This window comes from Amblyomma americanum, chromosome 6 (assembly GCF_052857255.1).
Source record: "Amblyomma americanum isolate KBUSLIRL-KWMA chromosome 6, ASM5285725v1, whole genome shotgun sequence".
NCBI lineage: Eukaryota > Metazoa > Arthropoda > Arachnida > Ixodida > Ixodidae > Amblyomma > Amblyomma americanum.
Window position 1 is genome coordinate 12,120,393 of NC_135502.1, and position 16,713 is coordinate 12,137,105.

Genomic DNA, 16,713 nt, shown 5'->3' on the forward strand with positions numbered 1-16,713 from the left:
CCGAGAAACAGTGATCTTTTAACAGCTGTGCTGTGACAGAGTGAACTATTTCGCACGGCGACGATTTACGAAGGAACACGGAAAGCAGTAGCAAAGGGCGTATCGGTATTGAAAAGCCATGTATAGGTTTCGAAACGACTATTCGCCATATACCTTCAGGTGTCACACAAGCGTCACACAGCAACTACAGCCAAACAAGTAAACCTTCAGAACACTATTGCTTACCGCCCTTTTTCTCTGCCTGCTCCGGCGCGCTCTATCTGCGCTGCTGCGTCGTTTTCTGTTCCGGTGCTTATCCCCGCCGCATACGCACTTCTTGCCCCTCCCCCTCCTCTTTCTCCTTTCCGCATACTGTGTGCTATCCTACACTTGGATCTCAGTCAAAAAATGCCGCCGCCTCTGTCCAGCAGCTGCGCCTGTGGCCGCGGCGGGATTTCGATGGAGGCGAGAGGCAAAAGATGCCTTGTGCTCTGCAATGTCAATGCAGGCTAAACATCCCCAGCTGGTCGAAATAAATCCGTAGCCCTCCACTACGGCGCTTCTTTCTCTCTTCCTTCTTCCATCCCCACCTACAACCATTCCTTCATGGCGTCATGGAAGTGTCTACCGAAGCATAGTGAGTTCGTTACTGCACCTTTCCTCTCCTCAAAACCATTTTTTTTGCTGGTGGTTCGCGGTCGCATGAGTTTGACAACGTTCGAGGCGCATACAAGACAACATTCCTATAACAGCTAGCGCTGCGAAATGCTGTACAGCTCGAGCAGTGAACGCTGTCAAATGTATAGATTGCTCTTTTTTACAGAGAGCAGCAAGTGAAGAGAGTGGAGTGTACGTTCCATGGATTCTCTTGCGGCGTTCCCTCGATTGCAGACGTTATGGCGGCCAAGGTCCTGGCGAGGTACAAGAACAAGGAAAATTCCTCGTCCATTGCTTTATTCACCCCGGTGGAGAAAGCCTTCACTTGTGAGTACCAGCCTAATAAGCTCCCATAGTTTATCCTGGTTCTATTCATGGCACGGATGTCCGCAGGTACCGGAGAGAGAGAGAGAGAGAGAGAGAGAGAGAGAGAGAGTGGCACGCACACGCACACGCACGCACACGCACGCACGCACGCGCGCACACACACACACACACACACACGCACGCACACGCACACACGCGCACACGCACACACACACTCTCTCTCTCTCTCTCTCTCGAAGGAAGCCAACAGTCATCGAAACCAAGGTGCACAGGGGAATGCTTCTATTTTTTTTTTAAGTTGTAGTGCCAATCCAATGGGAGAATAATACTTCGATTAATCTGTCGCCTAAAGGAAATTGATTGTAAAGCAGCAGAAAAAACAACTACGTCGCCGGTGGGATCCGAACCCACGACCTCCGAGTATCGGGATAGCAGATTGGACAGCTGTCTCTGTAGCTCAGTTGGTAGAGCACCGGACGCGATATTCGTTGGTCGTGGGTTCGGATCCCATCGGCGGCGTGGTGGTTTTTTTCTGCTGCTTTACATATAATTTTTTTTAGGCGACAGATTAATCGAAGTATTCTTCTCCCATTGATTGGCACTACAAATTAAAAAAATAATAGTGAGTTCTAGTGCGAGTTCTAGATTTTTTTAGTTTCCTTTTAGAGGCAACAGGCGCGTGAACTCTACAGAATCCAAATTCCGGCAACAATCGTGCCGCCCATTTGAAGAAAGCAAGGCGCAGAAAAAATAGTTGTCGCAACCGTTCTTGTAATTGGTCTGTGTGGCTGAGGAACGGGATCAGGCCCAGTATTTCGTAGTGATTCTGTACCTGCTTCATTTTTTTGCCCATTCGTAAATGCTACGTATACCTTCGATGTCGCAGGTGGTAGCTAGCTAGCAATGCCACTCAACGACTCCGGTATCAATACAACCTTTGTCCATAAAGTTCCGAGACTGGTTATTAAAAAAACGCGTTTAACATTGCAATCATTTGCGCAGCACCCCTTCAAAATAGTCTCCCTTGCAGTCTATACACAGCTTCCAACGCTTCTTGAGGTCTTGGAAACAGTTGGAAAACGTTTCTTTTGGCAGGGCTGTCAGCTCCTTTGTCGCGGCGTCTTGAATCGCCTCCACGCTCCCCATCCAGCGACCTTTTAGGGCTCTCTTCACACGAGGAAACAGGAAAAAAACATATGGTGAGAGGTCAGGCGAGTATGGCGGATGGGGAAGTACAGTAATGCTGTGCTTTGCGAGAAATTTTGTCACGCTGAGAGCAGTGTGTGGCATTGTGTTATAGTGGAGAAGGTTCCCTTGTCCAGACGCCCATAAGTCAGGGCGACGACGTCGCAGTACATCATCTCGCATGTGTTAGAGCACGCGGATATAAAACTCCTGATTCACCGCCTGCCCTTGAGGGACGAACTCGTGGTGTATGCCACCTTTGGCATCGAAAAAAACTATCAGCATCGTCTTTGTCTTGGTCTGTTGTCGCCACACTTTCTCGACGGCGAAGAGCTTGTAGACCGCCATTCGGCGCTCTGCCTCTTTGTTTGAGGATCGTATTGAAAACACCATGGTTCGTCTCCAGCAATGATGCTGTCGACGAATGCAGCATCCTTCTCTGCCTCGGAGAGCAAATCGGCGCTCACTGATGCCCGCGTGTCCTTCTGGTCCTGTGTGAGGGAGTGCGGCACAAGTCTAGCATTGAGCCTTCGTTTCCCCAAGTTCTCACGCAAAATTTGGTGGCATGTTGTCTTACTAATGTCGAGAGCATCTGATAGCATGCTGACTGTAATGGTGCGGTCTTGGTGTACGATTTCCCTGAGTCAAGCCACGTTGTTTTCCTTCCGTGAGGTTGAAGGGCGCCCTTGCCTTGTGTCGTCTTTCACCGACGGTCTCCCCGAAACGAACCTCTTGTGCCACTCGAAAACTCGCGCCCGTGATAATTTCTCGCTGCCGTAAGCGTCCCGAAGGAGCTAATACGTCTGTGTACCAAGCGTCATATAGAATTTTTTGTTTACACGCTGTTCGAGGTGGACGTCCATCTCTCCACATTCACTCACAGTAGGATGCGCAGGTGACTAGTAACAACGTATTTTTCTACATGTAGTGCCATCTAGCGACTGCCACAGCAATAAACATAAATAGCTCAGGTTAGCCCGAAAAGATGGTGCTACACATTCACGCCAACATTTAATTTGGGGAATCATTTACAGAGAAGAAAATAAATCAGTCTTGAAACTTTACGGACAAAGGTTGTATTTCGAACGGGACCAGTTGGCCCACTGCGGAAGTTAAGAGACGAATAACAGTGCCTTTCTTATCCCAGTTCGCGCTGTTGTCTGGTATCAAAGACAGGGAGGACCAATAAGGCCGACGAATGGGCCTCCACTAGTACTAAATACTGACTCGGAATTTCGTTACTGCAGCTCAATACTACGCTTCAAAAAGTACGCGGCGGGGTGATATTCCGTCTGGCGAAGCAGTACACGGGAGGAAGTACGTGACGCACAAGCGGACGGTGGCACGTACCATCTCCCTCTACGTCCTTTCTTCCTTCTTTTATGCCGCTTCAATACTGTGACAACAAACGAGGCCCAATAACGCATGGTCTGCCGACGAATCGAAAACGGCATGAACTCCGTACGTGATGCTAGCTGAAGTCAAGAAAAAATCTATTGGCTTTAGGCTATTGCATATCATGCGAATAATGCACTAAATGCTATCGCTGGCCAGGGCACTAGGATTACTCAGTGTAATCTTTGTAAAGCATTGCTATCTACAGTCGTGGGGTGCTGCCGTCGTGCTGATTCTCAAATTATTCGTGGACACACTTAGCTACGAACAGCAAGGACTTCGGAACATTTTTGAGGGGGGTCAAGATTTCGAGCTTATTTTGTTATTTATTTAATGCTCATTTACATAATATATATATATATATATATATATATATATATATATATATATATATATATATATATATATATATATATATATATATTAATGTTCAAAGGTTTATGCAAACTGTCACGTTGTGGTGACGACACTCCAGCAGTCAGGAAGACAACGATAAGGCATCCAATATAATAATTGGTTTTTGGGGAAATGAAATGGCGCAGTATCTCCCTCATATATCGTTGGACACCTGAACCGCGCCGTAAGGGGAGGGATAAAAGGGGAATGAAAGAAGAAAGGAAGAAAGAGGTGCCGTAGTGGACGGCTCCGGAATAATTTCGACCACCTGGGGATCTTTAACGTGCACTGACATCGCACAGCACGCGGGCGCCTTAGCGTTTTGCCTCGATAAAAACGCAGCCGCCGCGGTCGGGTTCGAACCCGGGAACTCCGGATCAGTAGCCGACAAGAGAAACTGACTAAGGGACTGATTCGCGCCCACTAAGTACTGAATTACTCAGCAGCGGCGATAGCAACAAGCGTGCTCTGTGATCATCGAACTGAACGCCTGCATCTTGGCCGCGCTCAATTTAAAGCTGGCAAGGAACCTTCGAGATAAAGAACGAAAAGCAACTACAACAGTCTGGAAAAAAGTGGAAGCATTTGCACGTGGTCACGACCAATGGAGATAAGTCTGGTCACATCTCGCATTACAAAACAAAATGATAAAGCTGCGTGCCGGCGGTTTTGAGTGCGAACGAACCAGCAGTGCAAAGATTCACGGCAATATAAGACGAATTGAAGTGGGAAGGTTTATGGATGGAAAGCTTTACACACGAGGAGTGATCAGTTGCATTAAAAAAGTTTGTGCATATTTTGTTTAAATTATGGTAACCATGATTATGTACACGGATCAGACAGTCGACTTCCGTTGGGACATGACCGGTTTAGGTCACTCATATACGAAATGCTTTACAACTGGTTACGAAACCAAGTAGCTCAGCCACACTGTGATTTGCATTAAAAGAGTCCTAGAACTGAAGTGTTTCAATTTTCAGAAATCTGATCTGAGTGCAAACAATTGGAGACTGGGGGGGGAGCGCTGCACCTTCTGGAAAAACGTTGGGGCGACCGCCCCCCCCCCCCCCCCCCCCCTGCCACCTCCCCCCCTCTCCCTCCTCTGTTCCGGGGTCTCTATGAACAGCCCGTACGGAATGAGCTTATAATCGTTCAGCAAGTTATTCGTTGCGGTGAAAAAATTTCTGACGTCTTAATACACGTGTCGCATCCACCTATAAACAATTAACCATTTTGAACGTAGAGACCGCAAGGCGCCTGCGCATGAAAGTGAAACTCATAGCCGATGTGCTTAGCGAAACGCCCGGCAAGCTCACGCTTCATCTCATTTCTGGAGGCTGTGCTGTGTTCTTCAGACCTAAGCAAAGGTTAGATCTTTGAGCGTTAATCAAAATGCATTCCTCAGGTCAGGTGTTCCTGTGAACGTACGCAATTTTAAAGCCGTAGGTTCGACGGTTGTTTCTCTATGACCTTCTCCGTGATCTGTGCTAAACTCATAATATCTGTGATAGGCATGCAATGAAATATTATAACGCATATTTAGTTACATGTGTGAAAGAATACATATTTTAATAAAAATTGCAACATTCTCGTGGCGATGTCGAAAAATAAATTTACTTGGCCGCTGGGAGCAATAAGTTGATATTTAGACAAAGCAACCAATTTGAAAGGCTGCTCAGAGGACCCTTATTGGTGCACAGTTCTTGAAAAAGTTCTCACGGGCGAGCTAACTGAGCATTCTCTTACTTCCAATGCGCACCTATGCTGCAGTACTGTATTTATTTAAGCGCCGTCAAGAATAGATCTGCATTTAATGTGCGCTCGGTCTGCCAAAGATTGATGCATTTGCATCGCCTTGATGCATCGTGCACAGTTGTCAACAATGAAAAGATGTAGCCTAGTTGGTATCGGTTTATAGCGAACTAACACGTTTCATCTGTATCGTATACCATGTCTTCTTTTTGTGTGTTTAAGCAGTGCAGTTGTTCACTATATGCATAGCCGCCAAATCTAAAAACGAGCAACGAGTTGTATTAAATTTTCAGAGACTGCCGCTGCCGATAAAACCAACACTCTACAAAACATCAATGCGGCCAAAGCTAGAATATGCATGCGCAGTATGAGATCCCAGTCAAATCACACTAATAAACACTCTTGAATCCACCCAAAATCGCGCAGCACGTTTTATATTATCTATTCCCGTCACGCCAGCATTACTTCCATGAAAAGCACCCTTACCCTGCCAAACCTTTCTTCGCGTCGTAAATGTTTTCGACTGTCTTTTCCATAGAATGTATCATTACAACCCTGTATTAAAGGATCATCTTCTTGCTTGCCCATCATACATTTCTTCCCGTTCTGACCACATGTTTAAAGTTGCTGTTCCATTTTTCAGAACAAAAGTGTTTCATAATTCATTTATTCACAAAATCAGCGCAGGCTGGAACGACCTTCCTCCCTCCATCACTGCCATTTCTGACATCTATAATTACAAGACTATTTTATTTTCTACCGTTTTGTAAAATAATAATGTATAACGTCCACGGTTTATTTTATGTACCTTACCACTCTTTTCTGTAATGGCTTCGGGCCTGGAAAGTATGCGAAATAAATAAATAAATATCCTGAGATTTCCCGTGACAGGCTTGCGTTTTTTTTGCAATTAACGTTTCTGCTATTGTCAAAGACGTTCCCCACTGGTTTTCTATGGCAACCTTAAATGCACAATGCGGACGATGGAAAACATTACAATATTTTGCTACGCGTCGGAAGAACAGACCATTACGTTTAATATTTACATAACAGCATCTTAAATATTCCTATATTCAAAATTTTTGCCCAAGAATGCTGGACATGAGAGAGTTGGGATAGCAGGAATGTCAAAGACCTGTTTACAACACAAGTTTTGGAACTGGTTCGGAGATGGTCCACGACAAAACAGACGCTTTTTCTGACATTCTGTGCTGCCTGAATACATCGCGGCGATCCAGCTTGGCCGGCAGGTCGTTTGCTTTGCGCCTCGCCGGAGGCAATTTCGAACGGTTCGGTGCCGACTGGGGCACGTTTGTCGCCTTGACCACGCGCAGCCAAATGGTCCAACTTTCATCCGACGTGAATTGCCTTTCAGATTATGACAAGATGGTCAGTGCACTGGTAAGTGTCGCCGATTCACCGCCAGTTAAATCCGCTGCACCCGCGAGTTGCCCGGCCTGCAGTAATATAATGCTGCTGCACTACAGCGACTGTGAACGGTTCGCGTTCTGTTCCTCCACTTCATTTATTAGTTTAATGGCTCCCTCGTGGACGTCAGGAGAGGAAAACCGTTACAGCACAGATTTGAAATCTCCAATTGCTTGCTAATGGACAGCAAGAATATCAGAAGTGCCTTGGTTATGTGCTTTATTACCACACGTAACAACAGTCAATACGGACACAATTCAAGAACAGTACCTGAACCTCTACTTACATGTACAGCTGTATTATCCGGTATATCCGCGTAATTTTTAATCATGCTTCGCTTCTTTAGCTGAGCTCATAAGGCCAAAAAACAAAGGTGTTTCCGACAGCATCTCACTAGGGCACAATAACCGTGAGCCTGCTGGTGTATTATGCAACCGAGTAGCTCGTGCTGAGCTCGAAACTCGCGCACATGAAGCATATATATTTTATTTTTAGCTGCGGATACTCAGAATGCTTGTCCTTTGGAACAGCAAAACATTCGAGTCACTCGAAAAAGCTTTGAGTTGCTCAGCCTGTTTCCATTGTGCCTGAAATTTATGCCCGCTTACCTACCGCCCACGTGGTGGCTTGGTGTTTGATAGACTTTCAGGGGCGCTTGACGGTAACCAGCCGGTATACAAAATTTAGGGGTAACTTAAGTGCAACGTGACAAGTAGGACAGTGATGCATGATATGGATTACGTCAGTCACGTACCCCACGCTTAGTTTTTTGTCACATTGCACCGAAGTACTCGTTTGTATTTTCTTTGTCCTGTCACTGAAATCCAAGCACATGTCGGTTATACGATGGCATTTTCTTTTACAGACTGAAGAGAGGAATTCGCAGGAGCTCCCGAAGAAAGTCGAGCATAACTTCAGAGAACCGGTGGAACGCATGAAAAACCAGGTTAGTGCCGTCTGTCTAATATCAGTTCAAAGGCGATAAGTCACCAATGTATCACTAATCGTTTATCTAACCAGTGCAAGGAAACACATGAGGAGCAGTTGAAGTGTGACCGCAGCGGTGGTGCTGCGGTTCTTGTGGGAGGCAGCTGTGGGGACGACCCTATTCTTCGTCCAAGGCCTTTGGAGTTCTGGGAACGCGGAAGGAACGCTGTAAACTGAAGAGATCTGGGTGCGCAAAAGAGCGAGAGACACTTCTATATGGTGACGGAATAGGTTCGCTTCGTCGTGTAGTGGCTGAATACTGACTATATATCATGACAAGCGGACTCTATATAGGCAGATGATCAAAGCTCTTCAACACCGAAGTGCAAGAACTGTGCCCCTGAGAAACGACAAAGCGGCCTCTGCCGCGCGCAACGTGATGTCTCTCCCCATGTGCCCAAGAACACTTGTCAGGCAGAGGCACGAGTCAGTATGCACATCAATGGTGTGTGGGGTGGTCCAGGCGATGACGCGAAATCAGGGCGCATATGACATGTTCATGGTTCTCACGCGCACACATGTCGGGCACATCGAGTCCTCGACTTCTGGTTGCTGTATAAGACAGTGTGTGTCCAGAATTTGAACGAATGTTGTGTAGGCAAGCGCGCTCACGACCTGCTGAGGGCCGCGCTCCAAGCGAGGGTCGCAATTTTCGCGAACGCCAGAAGTGAAATGCCTGAGCGAAATTTCGTGGACGCTATGCAATAGCTGATAAGCCCTGACTCGACAGTGTTGGGATTCAGGTAGCAGCATCCCGCCGCTGCCACCAGTTGTTGGGATTCAGGTAGCGTGACTGGTCCGGAGAAGAGACGAGGACGTTCGGAGGAAGAAAACTTGGAAAACCTTATACAAGGACTATTTACATTATGTACAAGTACAGGCAACTGAGAGTGCTTCTCAGTAAAGAGATATTCTTAGGAGTCGGGAGTCTCTGATACCTCTCAAGAAGGGGGCTCTCTCTGGCATCAAACCAGCAGCTCCTTAAATACTCTTCGTATTCCCCAGATCCCTAGCTAGGGAATACAGTTCGAAGAATGATGTCCAATCACACGATGACACTGATGGTACCACCCACGGCAGGGCGGTCCTGATGTTTCTTCGCAGCTCGGTCGAGGGAAAGGGAACAGGACCCGGTCACGTTGTCGTCCCCGCGGCTTCCAGGTGGCCGCGCACGTGCGTCCGGAGGGCACCTGCATGACACAGGAATGCAGGCTGTCTCCCCGCAGGTGTCGAAAGAACTTGACTGGTGACCGGAACGCGGAGACTCTGTCGCAGGTGCGGCACTCGGGAAATTGTTAAAATCCAGCGTGACTGAAGGGGACCACACTGATACCTCACTTCGTCGTGGCGAGGACCGGAACGAATACGCTTATGGTCGTCGCTGGCATTCCTGTTGAACGCTATCGTCGCTATGGGGACGCTATCGTCGCTGCTTTCGCCATTCCTGTTCGAACACGTGGGGACGCTTTTGTCGTCGTTCCCTCTGGCAGCCCTGCAGTCACGTCTCCCCCAGAGGGCTCACCCACCCTCGCGGTGGTCTTCAGGAAATCCTCCCCATGCCCAACTTCGCCGAATTCCACAGCAGGAAGGAAGCGCGAGCACAACAGTAAGTTCGGATACACTGTGCACAATCCCGTCTTCCTCGTCAGCGCGGATAGCAACCTCGCCATAACGCAGCGAGCAGGCACGTCTACTCCAGCACGTCGTCGTGGTTCTGTCCATTGGCCTAAGTGTAAAGTCGCTTGATGTTACCCGGCCTGCGTGGTGATTCAACAGATTCCAACGCCACCTGTAAGTCGGCGTTACATACACTGCTATAAACACCCCACCGTTCTCTTTAACTGAATAAGGTTTATTCACTTCATTTTCATGGAAAGAACGGTAACGATTGGCAAGAAATTGTGCAGATTATGGTGTATCAAGACGTGAAAACTAGTCACAAACGCTATTATTGACCACTCTCCGGACATTAATGATGACCACGCGAGTCAATAAATTATTTGGGGCTCTGTTCGCAGGTGGCCCTCGCCGAAAAGACGATCAAGGAAATGCTCCTGCTGGACAAAGCTACGCCGCGAATCGGTGAGGTGCATGGTGTGGGCGCATGGCTTCCTTAGACGCACTTGAGCGGTCTTTGTATACAGCCGGTTGTAGGCACTTTCTAGGGACAAAATGATGTCCATTTCGCGTCGCAAAATACGCGAAAGAGGACGTCTCACAACGTGCGGTTGAGGTTCGAGTATGTGAGAAAGGCGGGACGCTATACTCTCTGGTGGCAAGTGACGGCATTAATGGCAGGTAAAGGTGGTACGTTAAAAGGCAAGCAGTGGAGGGAAAGTAGGGACGCGTGGCCGCTTCCCCATTGGAGCAGACTGAAGTTATGTGCCTATAGAAGTGACCATAACGCTGTGCTCGATCGTTCGCGCCGCTTCCAGAAGCTTCGGTGCTTGCAGTGTCTGGTCTCTGGGCAGTGCACATTTGGCAGTTTTGGCGGTTCCTGCTAATTGACGAGAGGCGCCATGCTGGCATGTCGTCTAGACATGGATACAGCGCACATTCGGCGCGGTTCTTTCGCCTTGAAATCCGTCGACGGCGCCATCACTCTCGGCTTGGATCAGAGCAGAGGAAACTTAGTTTTCCCATGCTTCTGGCCAACCGGCGAGGCAGGCGTAGCCACCACTGCTCTCTTGGACATCTGCTCCTCAGAAGTCTGCCATGGTTTACAAGTCAGCTCTTCCGTTTGCCTCGATGAATCTGGGAATATTTACTATACTGCCTCCCACCAGCACTTCAGCGTGCCCTTTGGTCGCCAATAAAAAGTTGAACCGTTGTCTGGAATGGAAACGCATGACTTTATTTTTAATGTGACATCTCAACGTATATATATACACTGCCTCGGGAATTGCTGAAGTGTTCTATCATCATCGTCGTCACACCACCACAATCATCATATCATCATCAGCCTGACTACGCTCACTGCAGGACAAAAGTACCTTTAATACATCTCCAATTCTTTCTGTCTTGTGCCAGCTGCGGCCACCTAATCCGCGCAAGCATCTTATCATCCGCCCACCTAACTTTCTGCTAACCATTGCTACGCCTGCCCTCTCTTGAAATCCAATCCGTTACCCTTAAGGTCCATCGGTTATTTTGCCTCCGCATTGCATGCCATGGCGAAGCCAATTTCGTCTTCTTGATTTTGACTAGGACGTAATTAACCCGGGTTTGTTCTCTGATCCGCTCTGCTCTCTTCCTGTGTAAACTTTACACCTATCATTTTTCTTTCCATAGCTCGCAGCGTTGACAATTTAAGTTGAACCCTTTTCTTTAGCCTCCACCTTTCTGCCCCGTAGGTGGGTACCGGTAAGATACAGCTGTTACATTCTCCTATGGGATACTATTGGCAAATTGCCATCCATGATCTGAGAGTACCTCCCAAATGCGCTCCACCCAATTCTTATTCTTCTAGTTATTTCGCATGCCGTGGTCCGGATCTGCGATCACCACCTGCCCTAAGTAGACGTATTCTCTTACCACTTCCGCGCCTCGCTCTCAATCGTAAACTGCTGTTCCCTTCTCAGACTGTTGAACATTACTTCAGTTTTCTGCATATTAATTTTTAGACTCATCGTTTGCGTTGCCTGTCTAAGTCATTGATCTTGTTTTGCACTTCATTCCTTGGGTTTCGTAACAAGGTGATGTCTTTAGCGAATCGCACATTAGTAAGGTATTCTGCATAAACTCTTATCCCCAACTGCTCTCAATCCAATTCGCTGAATACGTCCTGTAAAGAGACGGTGAATAGCCTTGGCGAGATAGTGTCCCCCTCCCTGACACCCTTCCTTATTGGAATTTCATTGCTGACTTTATGAAGTGCTATGAATTTTCACATAAGTCCCTTCTACACCCTCATTCGGCAATGCCGGCACGACTGCTGCGGCTTCGACTGAGTTAAATGCTTTCTCGTAATTCATGAAAACTATGTATAGAGGTTGGCTATGGTCTGCGTACTTCTTCATGACCTGATTGATAGTTGAATACAGTTCGTTGCCGAGTAGCCTTTAAAAAATCCTGCTTGGTCATTTGGTTGATTGAAGTCTAAGGTTGCCCTGATTGTATTAGCCATTACCTTATTAATACCTTGTAGGCAACGTAGCCTTTACAAAATCCTGCTGGTCATTTGGTTCATTGAAGTCTAAGGTTGCCCTGATTCTATTAGCCGTTACCTTATTAAATAGCTTGTAGGCAACGGACAGTAAGCTGATAGGTGGGCAATTTTTCAAGTCCTCGGCGTTCCCTTTCTTGTGGATTAAGATAATGTTTGCGTTTTTCCAAGATTCCGGTGCGCTCGAGGTCATAAGGCGTTGCGTACACAGGGTGGTTAGATTTCTAGCACAGTCTTCCCATCGTGCTTCAACAGATCTGCTGTTAAATGATCCTCACCAGCTGCTTTCCCCTCCTCATTGCTCCCAAAGCTTTCTTTACTACCTCTTTCGTTACTGGCCGGATGTCACATTGCTCTGCACTACTGCCTCTCTGCTCACTGTCCTGATTTGATTTGATTAGATTTATTTGTTTCTTTCTGATGCAGAAAGAGGAGCAAGAGCAAAAGGCGAAACGCCTGACGATGGCTCTTGTCCCGCATACAGTCTGGCACAAACGTTAAACATAGCTTTAAAAAAAGTTTCATACCAAAATCTTCTGGGGGAAATAAGAAGGGGAAAAAAGGTAAATAAATCATGTAACAAAAATATAACAGTATACAACAAACAATAATTCGTACATGCCGACACAAAATACTTGGTACAAAGATTGCAAATATAACAAAATTCTGAACATGGTTGTTGCAAGCTTTGGAACAACAAAAATTGCAACATCATAGTAACAAAACAACAGCAAGATACAAAATGAAAATGCACTCCCAAAAAAATAGCAGTTAGGGACAGAAACATGGCAGATTATGTGAGTTCTAAGTTATTTTCCAGCAGCAGAGCTCTAAGCGTGTTTTTTGGAGACATTAGCACTCAGATCTGTTAATCCTTGTATTTTATTTAGAAGGTTAGCTGTTGGATATTCAATATGTTGTCGTCCATAATTCGTTCTTATTTTTGGCGGCCGTAAAGTTTCCTTACGGAGTGTGTATGCTGGAGCTGCATTGGATTTTTGTACACTGTAAAGCTTCGCTTTTTTTATGTACTGAAGCAATTTGAAATAATCAATTTGATTGGCCTTTAGCATTTTGCATTTCAGGAAAAGCGGTCTTGTCCGCAGTAGTTCCGGTGGGCCGTGATATTGCTCAAATATTCCTAACACTTTTTTTGCAGGGTAATTAATCTTTTGTAACTGTGACTTGTGGTGGCACCCCAGACTAAAGCACAGTAGGGAAGCTTGGAGTAAAAGAGTGAGTAATAAAATACAGTTCGCAACCATTGAGGGATGAGTGGACAAATCTTAAAGAGGCAGCCAATTGTTTTGCTTAGGTCAGCTATGAGGCTGTTAACATGAGAATTCTACGATAAGCTTTCTTCAAACCACACGCCTAAAAATTTTTGGGCCTTGACTTGAGCTATTTCTTTGCCATCAAACAAAATTTCTATGGGGGATTTCCTAGGCTTGTTTAGCGATGCAAACAATATGTATTTCGTTTTCTCAATGTTCAAGCATAATTTATTTGTGTTTAGCCAAGTATACCGGTGGAACAAATAGTTATTGACAGCATGTTCAATATCCAGGAGTGAATGGCTAGAGAAAATTACGTTCGTGTCATCTGCATACATGATTAGTTTCGGGGTATTAGGAATAGAGCATAAATCATTTACGTATGTTATGAACAGCAAAGGCCCGAGAATAGATCCCTGTGGAACGCCTTTTTTAACTGGCAGAACTAGAGATGAATATTTATTAAAACTGACATATTGATAGCGTCTTGACAGATAGCTTTTTATTAATTCTAGTGGTATTCGCGGATCCCATACCTATTCAGTTTAACTAGGAGGACATCGTGACACACAGAATCAAATGCTTTACGCAGATATAGAAATAGTCCAAGAGTATATTGTCTTTGTTCAAAATTTGTTATTATCTCATTTTTTATGTTAAGCAGGGCTGATTCTGTAGATTTGTTTTTTTTTTTCAATCCGTACTGCATATTACTGATTACATGATATTTATCGAAAAAGTTTTGTATCCTGACGTTGATGGCATGTTCAAAAAGCTTGGACAGGATCTACAGGACTGAAATTTGTCGGTATTCAGTCAAAGCATAGCTGTTCCCACTCTTTAAAATCGGATGTACGCGTGCTATCTTTAAGCGGTCTGGAAACACACCGACCTCGAACATACAATTCATGATATGAGCCAGAGGAATAAATATTAAATCGGCGACATATTTTATCGGTCCACATGAAATGTCATCATTGCCAGCAGCTGTATTGTTTTTTAACGTATTAATTATTCGTTTCACTTCGGAAGGTGTCACGGGAGTTAACATGATCGAATTTGCAAAGTGAGCACAACTAGTAACAGAGGTATTTTTTTGCTTTGTGTTAAGGTCGGTATATTCAGAGCAAGAAACAAAGTAGTTATTCATGGCGATTGTAGCTGCACAGCCAGACAAGACGCCATTCGGCGTTGTAATATGAAAGTCTACACATGGTTTTGTTGATTGGTTAGGCTTCTAACTTCATTCCATATTTTTCGGGGATTGCTTCTTATTTTTGAAGCTAGCTGCTCATAATACCGAGTTTTCGCGTGTTTTACCAGCAATTTCACCATATTTCTATACTTCTTGTATTCAGTAAACTCTGTCGGGTCACGACATTTAACAAAGGCGTGGTACATCTTGTTCTTTCTATTTATCATTTCCAATATAGCTTTGCTGATCCATGGTTTTCTTATTTTTTTACTGTGCTGCTTCTGCGTCTTTACTGGAAAAGACTGATCGTAGCACCACATAAGTTTATCGAAAAACATATCATACGACTTGTCCGGGTCTTTCTCACTTAGAACACGTTGCCAGTCAGTGGTACTGATAAGAGAGCGAAAGATTTCCAGAGCGCGTTCGTTTATAATGCGTGACTCTTTAATTTCTCTTTCTTCGAAGTCGAGAGTTGGACGAAAACTCGTCTGGTCGGGGACATTCATAATAAAGCTTAAAAGGAGGACGCCGACCAAAAGTAAAAAACAAAAAACAACAAAATGTCAGCGTCCTCTCCAAGTACCACCCGCAGCATCACACGTCCCCACTGACCACTGAACAGCGTGAAGCTGTCAGGAACCTTCGCAATAACATGGATCTGGTTATACCTCCAGCAGACAAAGGAAACACGACAGTTCTTCTGGACCGCAATGACTACATAAGCAGAATGCAAAGCCTACTGCAAGATGACGCCACCTACTCCCGTCTCGACAAGGACCCGACCGCAAAGGTGCAGCGCGCTTTACAAAAACTTCTTCCTGACGTGTTCAAATTCGTTCCTCCTTCCCACAAAGCACTTTGCTTCAAACTGTTGTGCACGAACGGTTCCGCCCCCGCTCTTTACGGGCTTCCAAAGGTGCACAAACCTGGTATGCCGATGCGTCCCATCGTAGACTACAGTCGTTCTCCTCTTCACAGTTTATCCAGCTACCTTCACCGGACCCTCAGGCCACTTGTCGGTCTCGTCTCAACACACGTACGCAACTCGACTGACTTCATCAAGAAGGTAAGCGACGTATCACCGGACGATGACGAGCACATGGTTTCGTTTGACGTCAAGTCGCTTTTCACATGCGTTCCCGTTGGCCTCGCCGTACAAGTGTGTTCTGCTGCCCATTGACATTCCAGATCTCCGCAGGCTCTTACAGTTCTGCCTGGACAACACTTATTTCGTCTTCTAAGGCTCTTTTTACCGACAACTTCAGGGCACACCAATGGGCGCCTCTATCTCAGTGAATGTCGCGAATCTGACTATGGAATTTGTTGAGCGCCGTGCCCTTGAAACATTCCCATCACCGCCAAGAATTTTCCTTAGATATGTAGATGACTGCTTCTGCCTCATTCGGAAAGATGATTTACTGGCCTTTTCGTCCCATTTAAATTCCATTGAAGAAGCGATTGATTTCACCGTCGAAGAAGAAATGAATGGCGCGTTGCCCTTCCTGGACGTATTGGTAAAACGAAACAGTGGAAAGCTATCATTCAGCGTTTACAGGAAACCCACCCACACCGGAAGATACCTTAACTTTAAATCTGTGCACCCGGCTAATCAAGAGAAATCTGTTGCCACAACCTTGTTCAAACGCGCAGAGCGCATATGCAGTTTTCCTGAAGATCGGGCAGTCGACTTTGGTACTGTACGGCAAGAACTCGCGCGCAACGAGTACCCAGCTGCTTTTGTGGCATCCGTTTGTGGCAGCAGTTATCTTGCCCGACACGTGAAACTCCCGTGTTGTCCCCTCTGAAACGTGCCGCTGTTCCCTACACACCCGGAATAAGCGAAGCCTTGGCGCGCATTCTGCGCACATTCTAAGTTCATGTTGCCCATGTCCCCACAAGGAAACTACGGCATGCGCTGGTTAACGTGAAAGACGTTCTCCCCAAAGAAAAGTACCCTGGCGTTGTTTACA

At 46.0% G+C, this 16,713-nt stretch overlaps 1 protein-coding gene across 1 annotated transcript in view; it reads left to right on the forward strand.

The window, feature by feature from the left end:
• Nucleotides 1-16,713, forward strand: part of LOC144094553 (uncharacterized) — a 59,768-nt gene that overhangs the window by 6,101 nt on the left and 36,954 nt on the right. Inside the window, exons 2-5 of the mRNA XM_077628471.1 lie at nt 871-963; nt 7,067-7,092; nt 7,985-8,065; nt 10,125-10,188. Coding sequence (XP_077484597.1) covers nt 876-963; nt 7,067-7,092; nt 7,985-8,065; nt 10,125-10,188 — 259 coding nt within the window. The 5' untranslated portion in view covers nt 871-875. The remainder of the gene's footprint in view (nt 1-870; nt 964-7,066; nt 7,093-7,984; nt 8,066-10,124; nt 10,189-16,713) is intronic.